The sequence below is a fragment of the Corticium candelabrum genome, chromosome 1, assembly GCF_963422355.1.
Source record: "Corticium candelabrum chromosome 1, ooCorCand1.1, whole genome shotgun sequence".
NCBI lineage: Eukaryota > Metazoa > Porifera > Homoscleromorpha > Homosclerophorida > Plakinidae > Corticium > Corticium candelabrum.
The window spans coordinates 14,491,985-14,517,241 of NC_085085.1; the positions used below are offsets into that span (position 1 = coordinate 14,491,985).

Here is a 25,257-nt window from a genome sequence, read left to right on the forward strand (position 1 = left end):
ACAAATCACAACACGAGATGGATCGATATTCTTAAATCACTTTATTTGGCGACTGCCATTTTGGTCATTTTGCAGTGGTGATAGCTCCAAGTTAGAAGTAGCTGATGCAAGTACTACTTTGGCAGCAGCCAAGTCCTGAAACTGTTCAGGTGGCTGCAAGTATGGCCCAACAGAACAGTCAGAAAACTCAACAAAAACTGTCAAAGGTCCCTTCCACAATTCTTTCTGAACATTTCTACTTTGACTCATCCTCTGGGCATGTTGACTATTTGTCAATTGATCATCGCTGTTTGACAGTCTCAGTGTGTCCGACCAGAATTTTAACTCGGGATAATAATAATTTGTATGCAACGAGTCAACATTGATCCTACAGTTCATTCCCACGTGACTAGCACTTGCAAGCAGCTAAACATCAATACAACACGAAATCAATAAAAAAACTACACGTTGACAACAAAAGCAAACAACAACTTCAAATGAACACTTCAGTCTCATGAGAGAAAGCAGAGGACTGCATTTGGATGCATTAGCATACAAACCTGCACACAACAACCGGTCTATTAGCGAGTCATCACATCTTGTGCTACAATCAAAAATTGCCTTCTAATCCAAGTACTGCTGTCAACTGTGGCAAACCGTCACTTGATGCTATACACCCTCGTTGCATCGATAAACATGCTTTGTTGAGAGTAGCAGACAAACTCCTGCCAAATACAATACGGTAATATATAATCATCACATCACATCTACTTGATCCTATGTATCTCTGTACCGTTCGCCAGCCTCAATTGATAATTTGACTTTGCTGTCTTCAAGTACCACGTTGAACTCCTGCATCACATTAAAGTGTTCTCAACGATAAGTTGCTATGTAACAACAACCGACGGGCTAACTTGCCCTACCAGATGTACTTCTTGTACACAGTAGTAAATATTAACAGTACAAGTCAAAATAATAACAAGCAGCCTGTCTACTGCGTGATAAAAGTCCCCACTAAAATTTACAGCTACATGTACAAAGCAAATTTTAAACCATGATACATGGTGATCACCTCATGTGTGTGTGTGTGTGTGTGTGTGTGTGTGTGTGTGTGTGTGTGTGTGTGTGTGTGTGTGTGTGTGTGTGTGTGTGTGTGTGTGTGTGTGTGTGTGTGTGTGTGTGTGTGTGTGTGTGTGTCTGCAGTAGTACCAGACCAGGTCCAGGTCCAGTAGTACCTCAATAACCATTCCTTCCATCCCTGTTTACCATTGCTGTCAACATGCATTTAGCTCCTACTAATACATCGCTTGTGCCTTAATTAATTACAGTCTAATTAACGTTTGTCTGTCTGCATTTCTGCAAACCATGTCATAAACTGTCTGTCATTATCTACTACATTGTAATAAACAAGTCAATTGTTACTCTAGTCAACAAACCTTGGGCAGTTTTATAAGAAAACTGTTGAGCCAGTCTGCATCTTCACAACACATAATTGCAACAAATGTTTCAAACAATCAATTAAAACTGCCACCTCTCTGTGTTCCCAGCAGCCCCACCTGCGGTTCAGCTGGTTGATCGACAGGCAATTCAGTCGGTAGTTCACGTTCTGTCTCACGTAACTTTTGCAGAAACAGCTGAGCTTGAGCAAGTGCAACTAAAAACACACCGGGAACTCTCAACCAGTCACACGCCAGTACAAATAGAAATGACCTCCATTGGCATCAACAACAATCGGATTTACACTGACTTCAACAATCTGATAGAAACACAACGTCTATACAGACTATTACAATTGATTAAACATAGTGACATACTGCAGTTTTAAAGCCTTCTTTGGGATTCACAGCTGCATCGATTCTAAAGGACAAACCGACCTCTGCATTTGCTTTCGGTTTCTCGCCCCTCAATCGCTAAACAGCGAAAGCGATGCGTCAAACTACGACAAGCAACTTGCTAGAACTGAAACTGACCTGCTGTTTGTTTGTAGTCTGGAGTGTGATTGAGATAGTATTCACTTCGACTTGTAATTTGAGTGAATGTTTGCTACAGTTTCACGTTAAATGAGAAGTCGTGTTTGTACGAATCGGTGACTAACTCAATGTGTACTAACTTGATATTGTTTAGTTTACTGCCGCCGATGTGAATCCCGCCAGTTACAGAGACGGCCAGTTGGGTGTTTGGCAAAGCTTGACTTGGAACGATGGCAACCATTTCACAAATCACAACATCAATAATCTGCATTCAAACATAAAATTTAAAATTTGTGTGTGTGTTTGTGTGTGTGTTGTGTTGTGTTGTGTGTGTGTGTGTGTGTGTGTGTGTGTGTGTGTGTGTGTGTGTGTGTGTGTGTGTGTGTGTGTGTGTGTGTGTGTGTGTGTGTGTGTGTGTGTGTGTGTGTGTGTGTGTGTGTGTGTGTGTGTGTGTGTGTGTGTGTGTATTCAACCCTCATTGCAATAATGCTGTATTTCAGATTAACCTGATATAATCACAACAATTTTATTAAGCAACAAACATGCAGTCTTGAATACGTCATCCAACAAGAGCAAATGTAACATTACACAAAAGCTTTCGAAGCATAGAACATCCAAATGACGGTTTCTTACGTGCCTTGTGGGTACCAACCAGATGAAAGTCTACGACTTAACAATTGCCAACACAACCGACTCAATTATGCACACTCGTAGTCACCAGTAAAAACCAAGTTATTGATATTAACTTAAATAAAAAACAAAAACTAACCACCACCACCACCACCAACAACAACAACAACAACAACAGTGTAGTGATAAACAAATTACCAACACACCTTCCATATGTTGACGGCCACAAAATCTTTAAGTCTCTGAAAGTACGATCTCTCCCTTTGTGTAGAAGCGCTTTGATCGCCGGCTCTACTAACACTATCTAGACGTGTAGATCTCGTTCCACTGGGTAATCCCGGTCTCGCACGAACTCGAACATGACCAGCACTCAGTGTCAACATCCTCCTATACGTTCACACCAAACACGTCGACATGTCAATACTAAGAACAGATCACACTATAATACAGAATGAAGTATACGTAACAGTCGGTCATCGGTCAATGACCAACAAACTGGTGTTCATGACCAACCACAATTTGCTTTGTGTAGGCCTGCACATATTATGCGTGCATTAAATTGAGCATAATTGGTGTACTGACAAGCATCGAGCATAAAGCGAGCATATTTAAGGTTTACGAGCATATGTCATCCTATGCTCACGTGACTGCTAGTCTGTAAGCAATATGGCGGAGAACTCGGAGATTGCACAAAGCAGTGACGTTACAGTATATCAATCATTAATTAAACAAGTTAAGCAACTTTTTTTTGCTGCAATGTCAAGCCAGTTTGGCTTACTTGTAGTTTGGTTTCGTTCTAAGTTTACTTTCTAACAAGTCACTTGAGCCAAGATGTGTCACCTTGTGTGAGCATAATAGCAGTGCTGCATAGCATAATGGAAGATAAATGAGCATAATATGTGCAGACCTACTGACGTACCTACATATTGATTAAGGCGTGATAGCAGGGCCATAGGAATCAGTCCGGTCCGTCCGATTTTGGCCAGACCATATTTCATATATATTAGTTATTTAATTACCTATACCTTCAACCGGAAGTTTTAGCCAATTGTCGACTGGTGGAAGTACAATATATATATATATATATATATATATATATATATATATATATATATATATACACACACATATATATAATTTTCTAGTATATAACTAATATATATAATATAAAGTTGAATGTTGTTGATGTTGTGAACGTGTTTGTCAACAGTGAGAACAGGCTGAGACAATTCGGACATATAGTCAGTCAATGAAGATCTTCGTCTCTGATTCGGATGGTTTGCATTACAGTATTTGTTGGTAAACAAAAGTAAACAATAGATACGGGTATACTGGAAAGACTGCTCCCTTCGAGCAGTACCTGTAAACCACACCCTCTTAACGCGCTATCCTTAGACCACGCCCTCTTAGCGCACGCTAGGCAGAACCATGCTTCCATAGCCTGAATATTTACTGCATGAATGGTAGAAAATCATGCAATGAGCGACTCAAATATCTAGAAAACTGACAGAAGCAGCAGGCAAAATCCAATCATAGAGTTATGATCCCCAGATGCATGAGTGCATAAACGACAATACTGCAATACTGTACCAGTTTGTTTATATTATTAAATTGTAACACTATTTAATATCAACAAGTTTTATTTTAGCATCTAAACACTAGAGTTCAAATAATTTTGACAGCAAATAAATACGGTAGCGAATATGATGCAACAAATAAAGAAATTGAACTAAATGTTGATGTCGATAATTACAAAAAAGGATCTTGAAATCAAATAAGAATGAATGCCTACAATTTAAAATGTCAAGTCAACCACTTTTGCTAGAGCATGACATGCCAAACAAATTTTCCACTCTCCAATGATTGACATGATATGCTGTGCTGAATTTCAATTAACTAGGGCATAGCGTGATCTCAGGAAATGGGGGAGGGGCTAAACTTCACGATGCTATGAGACACACCCACTTTTATTGACTTCTAATTGACTGATACGGTAGAATTGGTGGCACATCCAAACTGGAAAAAAGGGTGTTGTATATATGTACTATATACAGCTTTGGTCCTCAGACATATTTACAGTCGGCAATTTTTATGACCACGCCCACACATGATGGAGCTATAGCCTGGTCTAGCCCATGCCACGCTATGCACCAGCACCATTGATAATGCTACGTATGCAACAAAGCGTGAGTGACACTACTCACGATGCTCTTGGATTCCGTAGTCTCGTATTCAGTGCAAAGTGTTGAATCACCTGACACAACTCACAAACTACTCTCAATGCCACACTATTTTCCTACTTGCTGTATGCATACCAGTGACACGTGGCTAAGGTCGACGGTCAAACGTTGAACGTAGAAGAAACCAGTGCCTTCCACTTTAACAGATTTTCTTGTTATTAGAGACAGCAGTCGTGTCAAAATCGAGTCAACAAACCTGGAAAACACGATGACATATTTACAACATTAACATTAATTAAGTGTGTGTGTGTGTGTGTGTGTGTGTGTGTGTGTGTGTGTGTGAGAGAGAGAGAGAGAGAGAGAGAGAGAGAGAGAGAGAGAGAAAGAGAGAGTTTAAACAGATGCGAGTTGACCAAAGTCCAGCCAATGTTTGTAAAAAACGTAACATTAATATTATTGGCCCTCGCATTAGCCGTGTAGTTATTTCGTGTTTTGCCAGTGAGTCTCAAGCTGGTATTTTCTATCACCTTATCTACAAAATACTGTAAATCAATAAATTTTTGTAAGCTATTTAATTAATTTTGTAAATTTCATAAATTGCAAAGAATTTACTAACTTAAATTGCTTGCTAACTTTTATAGCCCACACAGCCATGCACATTTTGTAGCCTTGTAACATTGATTTACGGTAGCCATGGAACCTTCAAGCCTAACAAGCCAGCTAGTTACTAAGTACGATACAAAGGGACACAAACATGTGTATTAAAGAATGAAAAACAAATTGCAACAATCAACATCCTCACAGATAGTAAACGGTTAAACCACCATATAGACAAACAAAAAAAAACAGAGCAAGAGACAAGAGATTGTTATATAAAATTCAGATACAGTTGGCATTGTACTATGACTGTATACTATAATTGTATGAAATCCACAAACGTTGAAAAAGACAAACAAATAGACACATGGATGGACAGATGAACACACACACACGCGCACACACACACACACACACACACACACAAACACACACTGACACACACACACACACACACACACACACACACACACACTGACACACACACACACACACACACACACACACACACACACACTGACACACACACACACACACACACACACACTGACACACACACACACACACACACTGACACACACACACACACACACGTGTACACACACACACACACACTGACACACACACACACACACACACACACACACACACACACACACACACACACACACACTGACACACACACACACACACACACACACACACACACACACATACACTGACACACACAGACACACACACACACACACACACACACAGACACACACACAGACACACACACTGACACACACACACACACACACACACACACTGACACACACACACACACACACACACACACACACACACACACACACACACACTGACACACACACACACACACACACACACACACACACACACACACACTGACACACACACACACACACACACACACACTGACACACACACACACACACACACACACACACACACACACACACACACACACACTGACACACACACACACACACACACACACACACACACACACACACTGACACACACACACACACACCACACACACACACATACACACACACACACACACACACATACACACACACACACACACACACACACACACACACTGACACACACACTGACACACACACACACACACACACACACACACACACACACACACACACACACACACACACTGACACACACACACACACACACACACACACACACACACACACACACACACACACACACACACACACACACACACACACACGAATCTAAAAGACTAAGTGTTGCTCAGGCAAGTCAATGATCATACTGTAAGACGCAATGAATGCAGAAATGTGGATAAATAAGCAACGTACGCTTTCTAGCCTGACAAACAAGCTGCTTAGAGCTCATTCGTCTACGTACATCAAATGCTAAGTTTCAACCTTACCGCCACATTGCCAATCCAGCTCCCAAGCAGACTACTGTAATGGCTATAGGAGTCCAATACATCACTAAAAGTCCAGTGATAGCTTAATATACGGGACCTCAATAAAGCTCCCGGATAAGGAGTACTCTGAGTGTTCGTCCGTGCGTCCGTGCGTCCGTCCGTGTGCCACCACCCCTACCCCCGGGAGAATCGTTTAGGAATTGATAAATTCGAATCGTTCTTTGCTAGTTTTGAAGAAAGTAAACATACAATAGTTAACGTCATGTGACGTCATCACTAGAGATGTTTCTATGAAAACTGCGTTTTACCACCTCTACACCTAGGGGACAGCTGTTACCAATTGATCATTTTGAATAATTGTTTGTTTTCCTCGATGGGTGTAAACAATTAACACTTCGCGTTATGTGACGTCACTCTGTGATTATTGCTATGGCAACAAGATTGAATTAGGCGTAAGCAGCGTTTTAACTTAGATAGCGTCTGAGTTAATTGTTGTAATAACTGTTTTTGTGACAGTTAATGCTGTTCTTAGCTAATAATAATAATTAGCTAATGTAATGAAAGTTAACAACTGCTAACATCGCCATGGAAGCATTGCTCACGTACACTGTACTGTTAGAGCATGCGCGTTTTACTCTGCGCTGCGCACCACTCCTAATTACCCACCCCACGAGCGAATTGAAGAAACAGTATAGTTTACGCGTCTACACCGTTGGTTAGGCGCTTTTCCGTTAGCTTGACTATTGATTTACGTAGTAACTAACTATGACACTTCATGTGACGTCATCGCTAGACACCATTGACTGAAGAAAGCGCGCAAAGTATACAGTTCAAAGAAATTTGGAGAAAACAAGTCACTTACGACAACAATAAAGGGTTTACTAATTGTACGAAGCTGTTTCGAACAAAACTGATTTGCTGTCCATCGAGTGCATTCAGCAGTATGTAGCTAATCTACCCGTGCACCTGACCGATGCCATCTCGCTAGCCGCGGCCGATGTTTTGTGACTGAAATTGCATTGAAATATTTCACTTGCCGACAGTCGCTCCATAGAGGACGTCTAAATCTAGCTGAGTGAAATATTGATCAAAGTTAGACTCATGGTACTTCACACATTAATTATCTAGAGAGTGATCAGTTTTGAGGCAGCTTTCGACAGTTGTGAGCTCTAGAACCGCGATCAACACAGCTCGATACTCACTCACGTCTAGCAGCAGCTCTCTTTTCCTGATGTTTTACTAAATACAGCTAGTGTATTGAACAACGTATTCTAGACGTTGTTTTAAAATTTCACTCTGCAGCTGTGTAGTACGTGCTCGCTCGCACAGGTGGGAATGCAATGAGCACCCATTATTATTTTCTAATCCGCGTACAGTACAGTCCCGCACTTTTGGGGGTCGACTCTGCTTGAGGTCGGGAAGTATGATGCGGCGGTTAGGTAAGGGTGACCGTCTCCTACCTGAATTCGAATGTATGACGTTGTGTCACAAGAAGAGAATTGATTAGCAGTCTAGCTCTAGACAGCATCCACAAGAACAGAAGATTGTGTCCATGATCTGTGGGCTTCGTGGAGACGTTGACAACTGCAGTCGATGTACCTCTACGTACGTTCACGTTTCGTGTTAAATAATTTTCTCTTCTCTAGTCCAGCTAGGCGGCCTTTCTTCTAGGCGAGTCGGCGCACTCTCATTTACGCGCTTTACTAGCAGGTTTACAAATTCGTGAAGCGTTTGCAAGATATGGTTGAAACGAGTTTAGTCGTATTACTGGAAGTAGACCTAACACGTTAAGATGACTTGACCAGCTCAAAACAGGTATAGTACAACACTGCCAAAAACCTGATTCATTTGCACTGTGTGTACTTGCTAATCGGCCTATTCTTACGGTGTATATCTATAGATATCAGTCAGTCAATTGATAAGTATTGTAGTAGTGTAGTGTATTGTGGAAGTCGCTTTTACACGCATTTGAAACCAGTCAATCTCTCTACCTACCGACAAATTTTTATGACAGACCAGTATCCTGGTCTACTCTCAAGGTGCTGCTAACATGGTGCAACTTCCACCAACTATATAATTAATTACCAAGAGGAGCACAAGCTGATTACATTGACGCACTACATGACTTATCATTCGTTTTCACTTGCTTCGCTATGCAAATTCTCAATCCTCAAATTCTTTGGTGGCCCGAATTTCAGCTCGATCCCCCTTGACCAGAATCTGAGGTTGCACGTGCTTGGCATGCACATCAGTGTGGCCCTGACAACAAAGCCTTCCGGATGATCTGACTCTGAAGATCATGCAGTAGTTAAGTACGTGAACAGAGGCTAGGCTCGATCTCTTTACAAAAGTACAGTTCTTATTCCTTACATCCACCTGTTCTAGCGTTGTCATTAGATGAAATACTGCTAAAAATATAGTGAGTTACTCTTGATCCTGCAAGCAGTACGAGTCACCATCTCAGTTTTCCTGGCAAGTATTTGTTAACTAGCGACTGGTAATATAACTTGAGTTCATCCATGTCTGGCATGTCAGGACACTTGGTGTACAAATCAAATTTGCTAAATAAAACACAATGGCAGGGAGGTTAAGTACTACACTGACAGTGGTGATTGGAATGGTCTGTACTTGAATTCTTTAACCCATTGGAGCATGTTTCTGTCATCCTCGTCGAGCAGATGCTCGTATGCTCCAGCGGAATGCCAGGGATAGAAAGAGTGAAATCGGATCATGTAGAGGGCCTCTTCAGGAAGCGTTGTATTATTTCCAACAACAACTTGGTAAAGATACTCTAGAGACAAAGACAAGTGAAGACACCAGATTAGATATTTCCAGAAGTGTAAGCTCACCATCATGTCCCCATGACATGTGCACATCCTTCAGTCCACAATATGGCTGGTACACTCCGTACTTTGTGCTACAAAACGGCTCATTGTAGATCATTATTGTCAGACTTACGTCATTATCTACTTGTATCGTGGATCTCTGCTGTCCGGATTGTCTTGGAACGCTTCAGAGAAAACGCACTCGCTACTGAAAGCGCATCCCACGGGAAAGGTGTCACCAACAACAGCCCACTGCGGCTCATCCCACAGAGCCAATACTTTGCCCATGTCGTGAATCAAGCCAACCAAATGAAACCAATCTAGACAAAAAACCGGTTGACTCTTCTTTGAGACGCAAATCGGCTCAGATGACCTACCTTTGTCCGGGTGCACTTTTCGGATACCTTCCGCGGTCTGATAGGCATGAATGATGTTAGGCAAGTCAAGCTATAACACACAACACACAACAAATAATTGTAGAGTGACAAGTGCCTAGAGTGCTAGCCTCGAATTTCCAGACCAGAGAGCGCGCGCTCTCTGGTCTGGAAGTTCGAGGCTACTAGAGTGCTCGCTGCGGGGCAGCTTTTCTCTGCTGTGGGCGGGTTATGATTAATTAAGAAACAGGTAAGTAGCAAACAGGTAAGGGATAGGATACAAGTAACAGGATGGCACAGGTTTACAGCGAGCGTATGTCAGAGGCGCTCCTGTGCTTACGTCAGGATCGCTCTCGTCGACAAGACTGTTGAGCATTTCCAGAGCCTCGAAAATCGTCATGTCCATCTTGTTGAGCTTCGTCCACTTCTCCTTCTACAAAACCAAAGCGAAAAATCAAACAATTAGCGTGGCGCGAAAGACTGATACCGTAGATTACGTACAGTCCAGCCTACCTGTTTTGTAACAAAGTCATAGGTCTGACGTTTGTGCATCTCGTTGTACGTCTTTCTTACGAGACTCTCCGTTCCGACCTAGACAAAGAAAACGGTCACGCTGCACGGGCAACAAGAAAACCAGCCGGTTAGCTAATTCTCTGATTGATGAGCGGTCTAGTATCGAAAAACTCACATCATAGTTTCTGAAGGCGGCCTTGTCCTTGGTGTTGTGACACTCCTCGGGACGAACGACTTGTGACGGATCGACTATCCTCATGTTCGCGTAGCGCTGAATGTCTCGAGCAGAACTGGCTGCGTCCGTTGGGTTGGCTCGCCTTTATGTGCGATTCAACAGCCTGTGCCATCTTGATGGCAACTGGATAGAGAGACAGGTACTACAGGTACAGAACAGGTTGCACGTGCGTCTAGGGTGTGGCAGAGGTGTGTGCGCGGACGTCACAATGGAGGCGTAACAGGTTTGGCGTCTGCTGTGTGGCGTTAGGGAAGCTTAGCAAACTTACGTTTCTATTTTAGCGACGGAGGCATGGTTCGTATGGAGTGGCATGTGTAGTACGTATTCGTGCTGCTGTTAGGGCTAATTTTGTCTACATGACTACTGCAATCGGATATCCTGCATGACGAGAGCCGTGGGACGTAGGGCTCGGTGCCAAGTCGCTGTGGCATTCCATCATGTGACCTGTGCTTCAACTAAAGTCCATGCCCGAACATTTAGGGACATGATTAGTGTCAGTTACAAGTGTACTTAGTCGGCGTAGTAGATTACAGGAAACGACCGAGAACCTGTGTATGTGTTCAAAGGCGTATGATGCACTGCAAGTGCCATTTCTGATCTTCCATTTTCCCGCTACGCTCTCTAACGTAGCTGCAATCTCTTATCAACGCTTGACAGCGGCCTATAATCGCAATATCGACAAGTACAGAGGCTAGAACAACGTCAAAGTCCAATCGAAAGCTCAGTTCCTAGCTAATATCATTCGTATGACACACAAGGAGGAGGTTCCAGATCAGTTAATGAATACGGTGATTGGTGCTTTATTAACAACACAATTACTAACTTCCTGTATGACACGCGCTTGGCCCTGCCCTACTCTGCCATTTACAAAGTCACCGGTATGACGCCCACTACTGTACTTGAAAGCTGACGCGGACGACTTTGAACTATTGATTGATAAGTAAAACAGCTGTGCTGCTAGCAAGCTTATGTAGTTGAGGCATTGGTTGAACCTTTGAACGTAAGTTCATAGCAAAACGTTTCTAGACTGGAACCTATTATTCCACTAGCAGTAAATTATAGTTACGCCCATCTCTGCTCTTCAATTCCTTATCTATTAACCACAGTTCTCACGTAGTCTCCTATTCGGGAATTGACTTTAGAATTTCTATGTTTCCGTATCCTACTACGTAAGGGGTGTACCAACTGCAGGGTGCGCGAAACATTGACGTCTTGCACGTCTAGACTTCGTCTACCTAAACGTAGCTGGCTGCTCTCTATGTAGTACTGTACTGGCTAGTTTCCTGATGCGAGCGTGAGAGCTTACGGTCAGCGCTCTGAAAAGACTCAAAAGTGTACAGCAAAGCAGGGTCCGTTCTCGTGTACAGTCACTGTACTGACACACGAGTACCTGTACTAACCAATCCCTTGCGGTGGTGTGACCCGCGACACGCCTGAGAAGTGAATTGTTAATACTACCCGCCTATAGTATTACTTTTTCACTAAGTTTTGTTTAGTGCCATGTCGGATGCGACGCAACACACGTATCGAGACAAATTTTATTTGACTCACTTTGACTCGATAGAGTAGATCTAACGCGCGCTACTATAACTCGTCGCCACGACGACGCCAGCAACAGAGTGACCAAATGGCCAAGCTCGTCCAGTCTCCTCCAAAATATACTCCAGAGGAATGGCACAGATCGAACGCGACTCAGTACAAAAGCACAGATCAGGAAAGAGCGGCGGCCGAGCGTCTGAGGGCAGAATGTGAACGCCTTTGTGTTGATCGCGAAATCAAGACGCAACGGTCACAAAGCGACGTCAACAAGAAGTTGGACCAACGCAAAACAGACATAACGTTCTGGAAATCCGAGTTGGATCGACAACGCGACGACACCGTAAGAGAAATCAATGCGATGTTGGAATCAAAGGAGAAACTCGAAAAGGCAATGAGCGACACCGACTTTCCGTTGCATGTCGCTCAGACGTGCCAGGGATTTCGTACCGGTCGCGTGGGAATCGATCTGGTGCACGACGACGTGGAAGTGCAGCTGATCAAAGAGGTCGAAGTGATTGAAGGTATACGGGCTCTATTGCAGAGGACACTGGAACAAGCAACAGAGCAAACAAGGTAAAATAGTATTTGAAAAGGGCAACCACTAGAAAACCAGAATAAAGGAGGAGAGGCCGGTAGACAGGCGGACTGCTGCCTGCTTGGGTAGTGGGCTTTTGGATTGGAAAACTCCTGGCAAATGACTCAGGACTAGGGCAACTGCATTGTCAGTTCCTCACTGTATATAAACGGATAGTATGCAGCTTTCTTTGAGGACTTACAAGCTTATAAGAAACATTTACTAACATTTTTACACACAGGCTCATGCATGTGCATGTGCATCTTGTGGTAATACGGAACTTTTATTTATGTGTAAGTCATTCTTGATCGAGTTTTCTCGTTCTGCAATCTTCATTGAGTAATTTGGAATGCAGGTGATCATCTGGGGTCTACCAGCATTTTGTCTCGTCAAAATTTCAAGCACATAGGACAAGCATATTATTAACTAATTGATTAATATGCAGAAAGTTGCAGCAGCTAACTGTTTGGTTGTATCTCTTGTATTTTTTTATTAATTTAATTATTTTAGCATGCAACTATATAATTAATATGCAAGAACCCGTTGGGGTTTCAATTGCTAGTGCTTTCATTGCTATTTGTATTGTGATGCTCAGGCTATTGCGATCAAAAAAATATTACCTGGAGAAAGACCTCAAGGACAAGTTCACTGCCTATTCAATTGATGAACATTGCTCGACTCTGAACAACAAGTCAGATAACATCAGCTATTCACCTAACAAAGCAATCATCGACACAAAGTAAGCCACAAATATTAATCCTAAAGAAAGTATTTGGTTTTTGCTCTTGAAAGAGGGAATGGATATTCAATTGTCTATAGATGGCTGTTGTGCATAAATGCCATAAATTTGTTAGTTATTTTCATTACTGATCGTTAACAGCTAATATATACTCAGTCTGTATGTTGCTGACCATTGATCACTAGTACAATGTTGAAGGAATTATTACATGTTTAAATAGAACAAAGAATTTTAGGGAATAATATAATGATTCAATAGTAATTGAAGAAATAGTTACGATATTATTTGATTAATTTAGTAGGATGCATGTGTAGCAAGGATGATCTATAGATGTTTAACTGGTTACCTTTCTTTCATCAACAAATTTGTACAGTCATCTCTCATTTCTGTGTAGATCAGTGGCACCTCATGAATGGGAATTGTTCTCCAACGTGAACATTTTAAAAGCAGAACGCGAACGAGCTGCTTCAGTCACTCTCCGTGGTGTGATCGATGACATTGTTGATACGACCAGGAATGACATGAAACGTCAGCGTCAAGTTGTCAATGCTGCATTCGACAAACGCATCCAGGAGCAGGTAGAAGCCAAAGAGACACTCGTGGACCATCTTGCCAAAGTTAACAACGAAATCAAAGAAATGGAGTCGAGCATTGCTGCTGTAGAGGATGCCATTGCAAGCAAAGCTCCTCCAATGAAAGTGGCACAGACGAGATTAGAGACGAGGTCTCAGAGGCCAAATGTTGAGCTTGTCAGAGATCCTGTTCAATTCCGACTCATCGATGAAGTGGCAGAAATCACGGGCACACTACACCAGCTGCAAGTTCAGCTGGCACAGTTGCAGAGCTCCCTGAAAGGTTTGAATAGACGACAGCTGAGTTTGGAAGAGGATATTCAGATTAAGAGTAATTCAATCAATATTGATGAGAATCAGTGCAAGAACCTGAGACAACAGTTGCCAGAATGACTAAGCAGATCAATGTATGAAAGTTGTTGTGCGAACCAACATCACTGCTTGTAGATCGCTTTGTAGCATAGCAAGTAGATGTAATTGTTTTGAAAGCAACAAGTCTGCAACAATTGTGAAATTCTATTGTGGCTGGCCATCTACGGTTTTGAATAGCACTAACTGCACCTACTTCAAAGTCCAGTTGACTCGATGATCAGCATGTTCTTTGCTCATCGTCGTATTGTGATGCTGCCTTACAGACTCCTCAGGGTTTGAGTATTAGTTGTATCTAAGTTTATTAAATGTATTGCTGTCACTTTCACTGATCATCAGTTTCAACTTTGTTTCAATAATGTTCTATTAATTAAGTACTGCCAAAATACGTTAATACCAGCATCTTACAACAAAAGTGAGTCACAATTTCTACACACAAAGCATAGAAAGTGCCTCAGTACTGTATTGGGTATCCTCATAGATATTAAAATGTAACTTAATTGCCTTACGTCGGTTAGATAAGCTGCTACTGAGAAAAAAAGTGTTGCAGTACAACATGGTTTGCTGTTCACTGCGCATGTTCATCTATTGGAAGCCTCAAGGTAAAAGTTAACATGCAAGTAGCAGCTAACTACGTTTGCAAAATAATGTTAAGTAATCTAATGTAAATTTTTTCTCTTTCAACTTTGTCAGATCTGATAAAAAATGGTTACATTAATTAGATCTTGATAAGCACCCCAAATCTAGATTTTATATGCAGCATTGTCCATCAAACTGACAAGCTATTTGTTCCAGTTTCTCACCGATTTCATGTTGTCCTCCTCCCGGTTCTCTAAACTCAACAGATAATTCTCGAAAGGTAATAGCTATCCTACGATCGTAAATATCCCTCCTGTATATCGCATGCTTCCAGCTGTGTCTTGCTGCACCCGAAACAATGAGAAGAGACAGTCGAGGAAGAGGAACACGTACTTCAACATTCAGCTCCTCTTTCACAAATGTAAGAAAAGTGTCAGACAGAAGATTTAATGTTATCAACTGTTCTCCCCATAGCCATTCATCATCAATGTGTGGATCAATAGCAGACCCTCTCTCTGGCAGATACTCGAGATTACATTGCTCCACAGGTTTAAAGGAGTCCAATCCTGGCAGCAAGTGTAAAGCACTAACAATGGACTTGCTGTAGGCAGGCAGTCCAGAAAACGACCCGAGCTTTAGCTTCTTCTTCTTAAAATTAGGACGAGGGCCATAATCCTATAATAATACAAGTAGATGTATCCTTGCAACCATTACATGTACATGCAGAACCATGCAGTAGACATGGCCCAGCTCAATCCCTTAATTTAATTTGCTCATATTAATTAAAAGTAAAACAATTTCAACCAAGGGCAGATTGATCACTATAGCTAAAACCAGAAAGAGCTGCTTTACAGACTTCAAGGTCTATTAATTCATCAATTAGTTGACACAGTTTTAAAAAGTAGGGAAATAAGCTGGCAGCAATTTATGGCAAATGTCATCAGCTCGTGTATCAAAACTTAATACGTACCAAACAAGTACCACAACATGAAACACAAATGAAATCTAGTTCTATAAAGATGGCATATCTACAAGTAATACTGTACTTGCACGTTCAAATAAAGTAAACTGCATGGTACTAGAATATAAAAATATATATTAATTTATTGTTGTTCCAATGTACTGTAGTAAAATGCCGCATTCAGATCTGCTCACTTGTGTCAGAAGGTTATCAAAGCAGTCTAGTATTTTTGAAGATGTGGAAGGAGAAAGAAGATAAGTTCTATGTACTTGCGTATTTGCAGACGGTTGTGTACGTATTTTACATGCACGTAATTGAATCAGATAAAAACCAAAGTGGTGCACGTTAATTACAAGGTATTTTATACCTATAGTATGCAGTGTAGGCCTGGAAACAGTCGACCACATTGTGGCAGGCTGTAGTGCTTTGGCACCGACGGACTACACTGATCGACACAATCAGGTGGTCTCCATCATTCACTGGGATGTTTGTCGCCATTTTGGGGTTCCAGTGGAGAGCAGATGGTACCGGCATCATCCTGATAGACTTGTGGAGACGGATGACATTACTATGATGTGGGATACCACCATCTCCACTGCCGGGAAGATCAAAGCCAATCGTCCAGACATCTGTCTCAGAAATAGGAAGACAAACACTTGTCTTCTTATTGATATCAGCTGTCCTGCTGATGGCAACATTGGCAAGAAACATGCTGAGAAGTTGGCGAAGTACAGCGACTTGCGAGTGGAGATAAGCCGCATGTGGCATTATCGAACACTGGTGGTTCCAGTGGTCTTGGGAGCTTTGGGCACAGTGCACGCAGGTATTGCACGGTGGCTAGTCATTATTCCAGGTCATCACAACCTGCAGCACTTACAGAAAACAGTGCTTCTGGGATCTACTCGGATCCTTCGTAAAGTCATGTCTTCTTTCTAGACAGCCGTGATGGTCTAAGTACTTCTGAAGCAGGGTTTGCTTCCGGTACTTGTAATAGACTTTACAAACCAGACTGATCTGGTTGAGCACGACACACATAATTAATTACAAGGTGTTTTATACCTATAGTATAATAATTAATTACATTCACAAGAGTAGATATATCTATGATGGACTGTACAACATCTCACCTGCTTTCGTCTACCAGATTGGGAGTCTTTCCAGGGGTTAGAATCGATACACTGAACTAACTTTGACTCTTGTTCCAACGTGATGAAATTCTCTATCAATTTAATTCCCTCAAATTCCAAAGACTTACAATCAGTCAACTCTAAATGGGAACACCGTTCTGGTCCGCTGTACGTGTGCAGCTGTATCAGTCTATTACAGGCATGCTCTAGAGATAGCTGATACGTGTCTCTCCACGTCTGCTCTGTCTGTCTTCTCGCAGCCTCGTTGCTTGTGTTTCCTAAACTTTCGCATCTAAGGCACGTTCTCACGCCTTTGCAAGCGCAAACAGATGAACTTGTCATCTCGTGTAGTACTGGTGTACAATCGCTCACCGGTACTGGCACGACGTTAGGTAGAAGCTACAGCTTCGCTGGCAAACAAGTATCCGGGCTTTTATCGTAGCCAACCCCGCGGCCTGGTCACGTGATATTAGGCGCCATTCGTGTCCAGTTACATTGAATGGATCCGGGAACACAAGAGATGGTCGCTTTGTTTAGTCACTGCTTGCAGAATGCCTTGCTGTTGCGCTTGGGGATGCAGCAATACAACTGAAAAGGGTACAAACTGTGTCGCTTTCCAAAAGACCCTGCAAGAAGGAAGATTTCGGAGGCGAAAGTCGACGTCGTTGGGTGTCATGTCCGACGAGCTTAGATAATTATTTCTCTATGTGGTAATGTAGAAGGCATGAAAACTTTTAGGGAGTTATTGTTTCTTTACTTGTTTTGCTTTTAGGCTCATTTTGACGAGTCTCAATTCGAGAATTGCATGCAGAGCCGACAGGAAGAGAGAGCTGAAAGGAAATGCCACTTCGACGTACATTCCCTCATCGCAAAGCTGAGTTTCGGAGAAAGTCTCCTTCAGTTAAGACGAAGGGTAGATCTGGAAGCAAGAGCTCCCCTCGTCTCGTGGGATCATTCCTGTTGTTCTTCCATGGAGGCCGGGAGCACAAGTTTCTTCAAATGACAGTGAGCAATATACAAAATATATAAATTTGGACTTGTGATGAAATAAATGCACTTGTTCACTTTGGTAATTATTAAAACTTTATTTGTTGGTTCTGCAGGAGAGAGGGTTGCAGTTGATGATATGATACAGGAAAGTAATTGTGATGATGAGGTTTCCTCACTTGACACCCTACTCTGTCTCAGCTAGAATGCAAATAATTAAAGGAACTGAGGAGGGAGCTAGTTCAAGCTAAACACTAGAAGAGAACAATTTTGCATCAGAAACTGAAAATAAAAGATTTAGCAATTTTTGGAAAGACCAGCTCACCGGCAGCTCTTTCAAGAGGTCTATAGCATGAGAGGCACGCTTTGGAAATCATCAACCACCAAGAACTTGCTTGTGGATCTGTTGAATACAACCTACTTTTGAAACAGCACCATCCATTGCCATCTGCGTACTCTTCAACAAAGAATGTCAACCATCTCTTCTAACCCTACCATAGACCATCTTCACTCAAAACTGCAGCATCTTTCTGAACAGGAGAAACGTTGCTGTCTGACAATGGATGAAATGTCCATTACCCCAGGGGTTGAGTTTGATACAAGTAGTGGTCAGAGGCAATTTCACACTGCTTGGTCAACTTAAGCATGGGCGTGCCACGGACTTTTAGGTGGGATGGGTTAGCATCACGGTAGAAGCAAAGCAGACAGTTGCTTACTACTTTACTGACAATTTTACTTTTGCCACTGTCCTCAAGCCCATTGTATTGGAAATTATATGGTGCATGGACCATAATTGCATGGTAATTAACATGAGAGGTAATTAGAAATTAAAAATTTAGTGTAACTTTTATTTATATATTATAAGCCAAAAATAAAGGGACAACTTTAAAGGTGTCCCTGTGCCCCTGCGTTGACTAATCTCAGTCTGGCTATGCTTGCAACATCTGGGAAAGCATAACTACTGAGACAGTCCAAACTCCGAGGCAGTGCTCAGATCTCACAGTTTCACAAGTTTCACTTCCCGTTGAGGCCATCACTTAGTTTTTCAAAGTACCAAGGAAAGCAACGTGAGATCTTTCAAAACAACAAGAGTGCTCTAACCCTATCTATCATCATCAGGATTATAGAGCCGCTGTCGAAAAATAGTCTACGTACATATGAAGTCCCTCAAAGTTAGGGAAAGTGTTGTTCATACCTATAGTAGTAAGTTCCATTAACTTCAAGATTTGTCAATGTTTGTACAATTTATACAAGAATTTTTACTACCGTCGGCTGGATAATGGTGCCCATAATCCGGGTTGTTGCAACTCTCTCTATCCATGGCTCTCGCGAGGTCCAGAGTCATATATACGGCTCAGCCGTATATAATACAGATAACACATCCGCCCTAAAGACGGAAGCACAAAGAGTCTAAGTCGCAATATCGCAATAATTAGGTAGATAGTTAACAGTCACGAGGTCCAATCTGTCACTAATCATTCTTGAGTTATACTGCCACAAACGAACAGATAACTGTTTATGAAATTGTCTGGAAGCTTGGCGCAGAGACAAGCCAGAAGATAGAAGAGACAAGAGACTTCTTTACGATTGATCTCAACACCTCCAGACTGTGGTGTGTGTGTGTGTGTGTGTGTGTGTGTGTGTGTGTGTGTGTGTGTGTGTGTGTGTGTGTGTGTGTGTGTGTGTGTGTGTGTGTGTGTGTATAAAATATCTGGCTAGTAGGTCGCCTCCTCTGCTCGTGATCTGGCATTCCAAAGAACCAAACGTGCAATCGGATGGACAGATTGAGACAATATTTGAGATAAACAGCATTTAATTAATTAATTAATTAATTGGTAAAACAATTTATCAGAGTGGAGTTAAAATTTAGTTTATATTTTCTGTGATTGCATCTCCATTCTATATTTATATTTTAATGTTCTACTAACCCAGATGAATGTTTAGTACAAAAGTACAAACAACAACAATTCACATCATTTCTAAATGATGCTACACTCATACCAAACTACTCGATAGAAACAGGCAAAAAATGTTGCCGATAGAACTTGCTAAACAAATTAACTATTATATAAATTTAAAACACTATCCATGTATAAATTTTCTATTCTGTAAAGAATCAAGAGAGGGGGAGCTGGTGATTGATTCTGATCCAACGTTAAAAATGAATCGATTAAGCCATGACTCACATGACTGAAATGTCGGCCTGCACCAAACAGCAAGTCAGCACACGTACACACACAGGCAGACAGACACACAGACGACAACGACACACACACACACACACACACACACAGTGAGTTACAATATGACACATTGTGTTGATACTGACCGTTCATCAGGACTGACGTGTGCGCAACGTAAAGCAAACTGAAAAAACAGCTCTGGACAGTCTGATAACAAACTTGAGCGATATGCATCCTCATCAACACCAAACTTCTATTATTAAAAGAAATAAGTCATCGTAAGCATTTCATTAAAAAATTAAAAACAAAAACAAAATAAACTTTAATACCAAAACGAGAACTTTCATGCATCCAACTTCCCACCGCTTAATTAACATGCAATCAACAAGACCATACGTACAATTAATGCTACAGTAAGATTTCCAAACCCATTGAACTAGCATACATTTTACACACATATGGACAATACCTGTGTTCGTGGAAGAAAGTCTGGGTCTGCATTAACACGACCAATAATCTACAGATATCACCAGTAATCATACACAAACAACCAAACTATTATAAATCAATATCAAGTACCTCACAAAGTACAATGCCGAACGAAAAAATATCAACTCGTTCATCGTACATTTCCCCTTTCATCATTTCAGGAGCCATCCAATATGGAGACCCGACAACTGTCATCCTTCGTCTATTAAATGATGGTCCATGAGTCGATTCATAAGGAAAGACTCTAGCCAGTCCAAAATCAGCAACAACAACAGATGTATCCTGTTCATTAATGCTGAAAGTGAGCGACACGCCATACATCCAGTCAAACCACTTACAAACCTCTCTAATGAGGCAGTTATGTGATGTTAAGTCTCTATGAATCACTGAATTATCATGTAAGTAAGCCTGTTGGTAAACACAAATACATGCAAAACAATATATGCACATTTTACAGAGCAATGATCAGCCAGCTTACGTACCATTCCAGCAGATATGTCCCTAGCAAATAAAGCTCGTTGTTTCCATGAAAATACAGCAGCCTAAAGCAAAAAGAAAAATTCATCTTCCTTGTTAGTAATCAAGAGCTCGTGTCATCAAAGTACCCTAACCCTCCTAGTAGGCTCCTACTATTTGGTACTTACTATACATTGCATGCTCACGTTTCAAAAATACAATCAAACCTACTGACAACAACTAACAACGTTAGAAATTAGTCACTATGTGCACAGTTGGTCCTTGCACAGAAGGCAAGTGCATAAAGTAGATATCACATGGCATGTGTGCAGGTTAAACCCTCCATGCTGTTACAACTCATATATTTCAGTAATGTTGTTGGACAGATTCAAAGCACTCTTGGCCCTTGCTGTACATACAGCAATAAATGATTCCGTAATGTGACAGTGACAGGCATCAATGATCACAAGACAAACTAGAATGTGGTGACTGATTATTGTCATGCAAGTGGAACATTTCAGTGAAGGTTAGGTTGCTGCTATCAAAGGCATACACAAAAATGGCATGCTACAATAATTATTGATTAACCAATTTCATTGTTTGATAAATGTCTAACAGTTTTAAGACCAGCTGACTGAATGCATGATCAAGAAGATCATAATCATATTTCATTCCTACCCAAATCGATACTGTCCACTCATGGCAACTATATATGGCTGAACCAATCTAGTGGAATTTATCTCTTGATAGCTTCTACTATGATTAATGACAAGTCCATCCTACATGTCCCTTTACCAGCACTTCCGTCCATAGAAGTGGTCTGGCCGGCCAGGCCCTGGCCACAACACTACTGTCTACAAAATGACACTAATAGGAGCAATAGACAAGTACATACTATATGTACATAGCAGTGGCAAATTAGGTTTCTGATACTATAAACAGCCATTGTATCTAACTGATGCCCATAACAACCAAGTTGTACTGATGCTGTACAGGTAACTGGTGTACTAAAATTAGTAGTAACGTTTACAACCATAAGCTATCACTCCTACAACACCACCAAGTGAAAACAGAAAAGACAGCCAATGTACTTCCTGATGAGCTAAGTGTTTTGACTCCTTTGAATTACATGCACCTAGACAAGACAAGGTTAGAAGCTGGAAGTGAGGTCAGATTGCACCAACCCTAGGTGTTACTTCCACATTCTAGCACATCTGTGGGTGCTATGTGATGTTACAGCAATGTTCCAATCTTCTGAAAGGAACATATCTAACAGTCAAGTTACATACACTATTTGTATTAACTAATCAGAGAGCAAGCAATCAGCTCTATTCAGGTGTTAAAATCATTAGAGATAAAATACAATAATCTATGTAGATACTACCTTATCTTCCAATTTCTGAATTAGAGTTCCCCCAGATATGAATTCTACATCAAAACAGATTCTCTCACCAGTTGATTAAAACGAAAAACAAATGCATCCAACAAACCTGTCAATAAACTAATTTCATTGTCTTTAAACATAAAACCAACAAATTTCAAAACGTTCCTATGTTCCAGATGCTGCAACAAGTGAATCTAAGGATAACACAATCGCTCGATTATGGCTTTTGTTATTAGCTATATACTTGTAGCTCACCTCGTGGATAAATCCATCTTGAGCCTCTTTGTCTATGTTTAACAGTTCCTTTAAAACAATAATTTCCCCAGTCTTCTTGTGTCGAACCTAAATCAAACTTTTTAAAATACTATAACTTTGCAACACTGATGTCTACGAACCTTATGAACTTGCCCAAAAAACCCTTTCCCTAAGATTTCTCCAAATTCAAACTCATCAGCACGAAATGTCCTTGAAGCAGACAACAGCAAGTGCAGAGAACAAAGCAACTGATACAAGACAAACAGTACTAACATTTGATTACTGACAGAAATCCTCACAGACTGAGCTCGTCCCAAAGGCGAAACAACTTTTGGTTTTAATTTTAAGCGTCCACCAGGACTGCAACAGAAGATCAAAAAATATTAGCTTACACAGACATCACAATGAGTTATGTCTGGAAATAGAAATGGCACTTTCTTCCAATAACAGAAGCATGCAGCATAAGGCTATCGCAACATAGTTACCCATGGTGATAGCTAAACAGACAACACACACATAACATGACACGCATAAAGCACCCACTATAGATGCATCTCAATCATAAACTCAGACACTTGAGTAACCCGGTTTGGTATTAGCACACACACAAGAACACATGCATGAGAACATCACATAGTAAACCTTAGAATTAAAGAATCAACCCTCACTTGTAAATATAAGTGGTGTGTGTGTGTGTGTGTGTGTGTGTGTGTGTGTGTGTGTGTGTGTGTGTGTGTGTGTGCATTAGAAGATATCTTTTCATCTCAAAGACTAGATTGCTTGGACACTTGGTAAGAATAACAGACAAACGAATCCCAAAGAAAATTCTTTTTGGCTGGTTGCCAAATAGACGTCCAGCACATGGACCAAAACTGCATTGGAGAGGCAAAGTTAATGAAACGTTTCCACATTAATGAAAAGAACTGGTTTAAGATAGCTAGAGATCGCTCCTTATGGAGTAATGCCTGCACTATTAAACCTTTTAACAATGTGAGGTTCAATGTGTGGGGCCAGTCAGCTGAACAACAAATAGCTTTTTACGTCTGCAACACTTGTGCTAGATCCTTCAGAAGACCTCAAGACACAGCATGTCACAACAGTGATGCAATTCGATATAACAGAGGAACATTGAGTCATTAGTTCAGGCTGTCTCTGGCCACAAAGGTGGAAGGCATATCATGATGGCCTACTTCCAGGTCCAGGTGTGTGTGTGTGTGTGTGTGTGTGTGTGTGTGTGTGTGTGTGTGTGTGTGTGTGTGTGTGTGTGTGTGTGTGTGTGCCAATATAAATAAGTTATTGACTTCAACATTACATCTTGTGTTTCACACCCTTTAACTCAAGTACCCAAGAATTCTCTCCACAAGTCTTTCATTGCCCAATTTCATAACGTGCATGGCAGTATTCAAGTCCAAGTGTGTGTAACAGTAAAGCCAAAACGCAAATTTAGCATGTCAAAAAAAAATGTCCCACCATCCTTGTATACTGTACAGACACCCAGCCATTTACTAAACAACTCCTTACTTGGTTGGCATTGTCTTAGGTCTCCTCCTCTTTACCACAGCCTCGTCTACAGACAGGTGAATTCCGTTATTCTGTCTTGCACTCGACGCATCATCTGCAGCATGATCCTTATCATCTGTGGTCTTACCACATCCTTCATCAACCTTAGAAGAGAAACCATATTCGATAGTCAGCTTGCTCTTCGTGCGTCCTAACAACTGATGACGAATCTGTAACGATGCGTGGGCATTGATTCAAACGTCAATTAATGAGATATCCATATCTAAATCATCTCTGCACCTCTTTCAGGCTCTGTCCTCGCACGTGATAGCCGTTAATAGCGAGCAAACGCTCCTCGCGGACTTCCGTGCCATCTTGCAGCTTCTGGTGATGCAACACTTCCAAATAATCGCGCGCTTGAGATCTGTGTACGAAGAAAGAATGAATGTGGTGGGCGGTGCCGCCACACAAACATACGCTCGTGGACAGTCTAGAGCAAGTACGCGTCGAGAACGACTCGAGAAGACTAGCAATGGTCTCGTCTTTATTAACTAGTCAAATGCAGACCACAAATCTGACCGCAGTGATCGATTTAGTGGCTCCTCGTCCAAGTCTCTTGCGTCTTCTGCAAACACGACATAAACATTTCGTAGTGTGTTCAATGTTGAAAGCAATATCCAACCTGTGATATCTCCGTCTCCGTTTGCAGCCATGTCCAAGGATACTACACTGTACTCAATGAAATACGCATGCGCCCTCACGAATTCGTCTAACGTGCGTTAAACCCTACCTC

The 25,257-nt window shown here is 41.5% G+C and overlaps 5 protein-coding genes and 1 long non-coding RNA gene across 8 annotated transcripts in view; 2 read left to right on the forward strand and 4 right to left on the reverse strand.

The window, feature by feature from the left end:
* LOC134176094 (bridge-like lipid transfer protein family member 2) overlaps nucleotides 1–6,879 on the reverse strand; it is a 20,210-nt gene extending 13,331 nt beyond the window's left edge. Inside the window, exons 1-14 of the mRNA XM_062646149.1 lie at nucleotides 6,804–6,879; nucleotides 4,895–5,015; nucleotides 4,784–4,833; nucleotides 2,786–2,966; nucleotides 2,090–2,214; nucleotides 1,950–2,022; nucleotides 1,794–1,889; nucleotides 1,690–1,735; nucleotides 1,511–1,633; nucleotides 1,416–1,456; nucleotides 773–831; nucleotides 601–704; nucleotides 472–539; nucleotides 41–405 (exon numbers count right to left, since the gene is read on the reverse strand). Of these exons, the coding sequence (XP_062502133.1) occupies nucleotides 41–405; nucleotides 472–539; nucleotides 601–704; nucleotides 773–831; nucleotides 1,416–1,456; nucleotides 1,511–1,633; nucleotides 1,690–1,735; nucleotides 1,794–1,889; nucleotides 1,950–2,022; nucleotides 2,090–2,214; nucleotides 2,786–2,966; nucleotides 4,784–4,833; nucleotides 4,895–5,015; nucleotides 6,804–6,865 (1,514 nt within the window). The 5' untranslated portion in view covers nucleotides 6,866–6,879. The remainder of the gene's footprint in view (nucleotides 1–40; nucleotides 406–471; nucleotides 540–600; nucleotides 705–772; nucleotides 832–1,415; nucleotides 1,457–1,510; nucleotides 1,634–1,689; nucleotides 1,736–1,793; nucleotides 1,890–1,949; nucleotides 2,023–2,089; nucleotides 2,215–2,785; nucleotides 2,967–4,783; nucleotides 4,834–4,894; nucleotides 5,016–6,803) is intronic.
* Nucleotides 6,880–9,140: 2,261 nt separating this feature from the next.
* LOC134191612 (inositol oxygenase-like) lies at nucleotides 9,141–10,848 on the reverse strand. The gene is made up of 8 exons (XM_062660237.1): nucleotides 10,691–10,848; nucleotides 10,516–10,593; nucleotides 10,343–10,435; nucleotides 10,006–10,075; nucleotides 9,774–9,948; nucleotides 9,653–9,720; nucleotides 9,432–9,594; nucleotides 9,141–9,364 (listed from the first exon to the last, which is right to left on the reverse strand). The coding sequence occupies exons 1-8, from the start codon at nucleotides 10,772–10,774 to the stop codon at nucleotides 9,256–9,258; spliced, it is 840 nt and encodes a 279-aa protein (XP_062516221.1). The 5' UTR covers nucleotides 10,775–10,848; the 3' UTR covers nucleotides 9,141–9,255.
* Nucleotides 10,849–12,333: 1,485 nt separating this feature from the next.
* On the forward strand, nucleotides 12,334–14,718 carry LOC134186496 (tektin-1-like). The gene is made up of 3 exons (XM_062654479.1): nucleotides 12,334–12,862; nucleotides 13,459–13,602; nucleotides 13,997–14,718. The coding sequence occupies exons 1-3, from the start codon at nucleotides 12,378–12,380 to the stop codon at nucleotides 14,565–14,567; spliced, it is 1,200 nt and encodes a 399-aa protein (XP_062510463.1). The 5' UTR covers nucleotides 12,334–12,377; the 3' UTR covers nucleotides 14,568–14,718.
* Nucleotides 14,719–15,063: 345 nt separating this feature from the next.
* LOC134186504 (alpha-ketoglutarate-dependent dioxygenase alkB homolog 4-like) lies at nucleotides 15,064–17,636 on the reverse strand. The gene is made up of 2 exons (XM_062654492.1): nucleotides 17,211–17,636; nucleotides 15,064–15,797 (listed from the first exon to the last, which is right to left on the reverse strand). Exons 1-2 carry the CDS (start codon nucleotides 17,550–17,552, stop codon nucleotides 15,294–15,296), a joined length of 846 nt encoding a protein of 281 aa, XP_062510476.1. The 5' UTR covers nucleotides 17,553–17,636; the 3' UTR covers nucleotides 15,064–15,293.
* Nucleotides 17,637–17,724: 88 nt separating this feature from the next.
* Nucleotides 17,725–19,081, forward strand: LOC134193907 (uncharacterized). The gene is made up of 3 exons (XR_009972124.1): nucleotides 17,725–17,920; nucleotides 17,983–18,215; nucleotides 18,314–19,081. It is a non-coding gene; the product is annotated as an uncharacterized LOC134193907 (long non-coding RNA).
* Nucleotides 19,082–20,090: 1,009 nt separating this feature from the next.
* LOC134196509 (LIM domain kinase 1-like) lies at nucleotides 20,091–25,209 on the reverse strand. 3 transcript variants are annotated; one of them, XM_062665664.1, is made up of 15 exons: nucleotides 25,147–25,209; nucleotides 25,044–25,089; nucleotides 24,765–24,888; nucleotides 24,486–24,694; nucleotides 23,238–23,324; nucleotides 23,105–23,174; nucleotides 22,965–23,051; nucleotides 22,816–22,903; nucleotides 22,710–22,753; nucleotides 21,352–21,411; nucleotides 21,212–21,277; nucleotides 20,960–21,151; nucleotides 20,850–20,897; nucleotides 20,527–20,633; nucleotides 20,091–20,400 (listed from the first exon to the last, which is right to left on the reverse strand). In XM_062665664.1, the coding sequence occupies exons 1-15, from the start codon at nucleotides 25,175–25,177 to the stop codon at nucleotides 20,280–20,282; spliced, it is 1,380 nt and encodes a 459-aa protein (XP_062521648.1). In that variant the 5' UTR covers nucleotides 25,178–25,209; the 3' UTR covers nucleotides 20,091–20,279. The 3 variants fall into 3 exon arrangements, with proteins under 3 accessions (XP_062521648.1, XP_062521656.1, XP_062521641.1); XM_062665672.1 differs by having other exon boundaries at nucleotides 24,486–24,531; nucleotides 24,613–24,694; nucleotides 25,044–25,203; XM_062665657.1 differs by having other exon boundaries at nucleotides 25,044–25,203.
* Nucleotides 25,210–25,257: the final 48 nt, after the last annotated feature.

Excerpts from the sequence above, each read along its gene's own strand:
- LOC134191612 (XM_062660237.1), bottom strand. The coding sequence starts at position 10,774 with ATGAGGATAGTCGATCCGTCACAAGTCGTTCGTCCCGAGGAGTGTCAC. Across the intron at positions 10,594-10,690 it reads CCGCCTTCAGAAACTATGAT|GTCGGAACGGAGAGTCTCGT; the intron begins GTGAGTTTTTCG and ends TTCTTTGTCTAG. Across the intron at positions 9,365-9,431 it reads CAATGGGTTAAAGAATTCAA|CAAATTTGATTTGTACACCA; the intron begins GTACAGACCATT and ends TGTTTTATTTAG.
- LOC134186504 (XM_062654492.1), bottom strand. The coding sequence starts at position 17,552 with ATGACAAGTTCATCTGTTTGCGCTTGCAAAGGCGTGAGAACGTGCCTT. Across the intron at positions 15,798-17,210 it reads AATCTGGTAGACGAAAGCAG|GATTATGGCCCTCGTCCTAA; the intron begins GTGAGATGTTGT and ends GTATTATTATAG.
- LOC134186496 (XM_062654479.1), top strand. The coding sequence starts at position 12,378 with ATGGCCAAGCTCGTCCAGTCTCCTCCAAAATATACTCCAGAGGAATGG. Across the intron at positions 12,863-13,458 it reads CAAGCAACAGAGCAAACAAG|GCTATTGCGATCAAAAAAAT; the intron begins GTAAAATAGTAT and ends TGTGATGCTCAG. Across the intron at positions 13,603-13,996 it reads AAAGCAATCATCGACACAAA|ATCAGTGGCACCTCATGAAT; the intron begins GTAAGCCACAAA and ends ATTTCTGTGTAG.
- LOC134196509 (XM_062665657.1), bottom strand. The coding sequence starts at position 25,177 with ATGGCTGCAAACGGAGACGGAGATATCACAGGTTGGATATTGCTTTCA. Across the intron at positions 22,904-22,964 it reads AAGATGGATTTATCCACGAG|ATTCACTTGTTGCAGCATCT; the intron begins GTGAGCTACAAG and ends TGTTATCCTTAG. Across the intron at positions 21,278-21,351 it reads GGGACATATCTGCTGGAATG|GCTTACTTACATGATAATTC; the intron begins GTACGTAAGCTG and ends GTTTACCAACAG.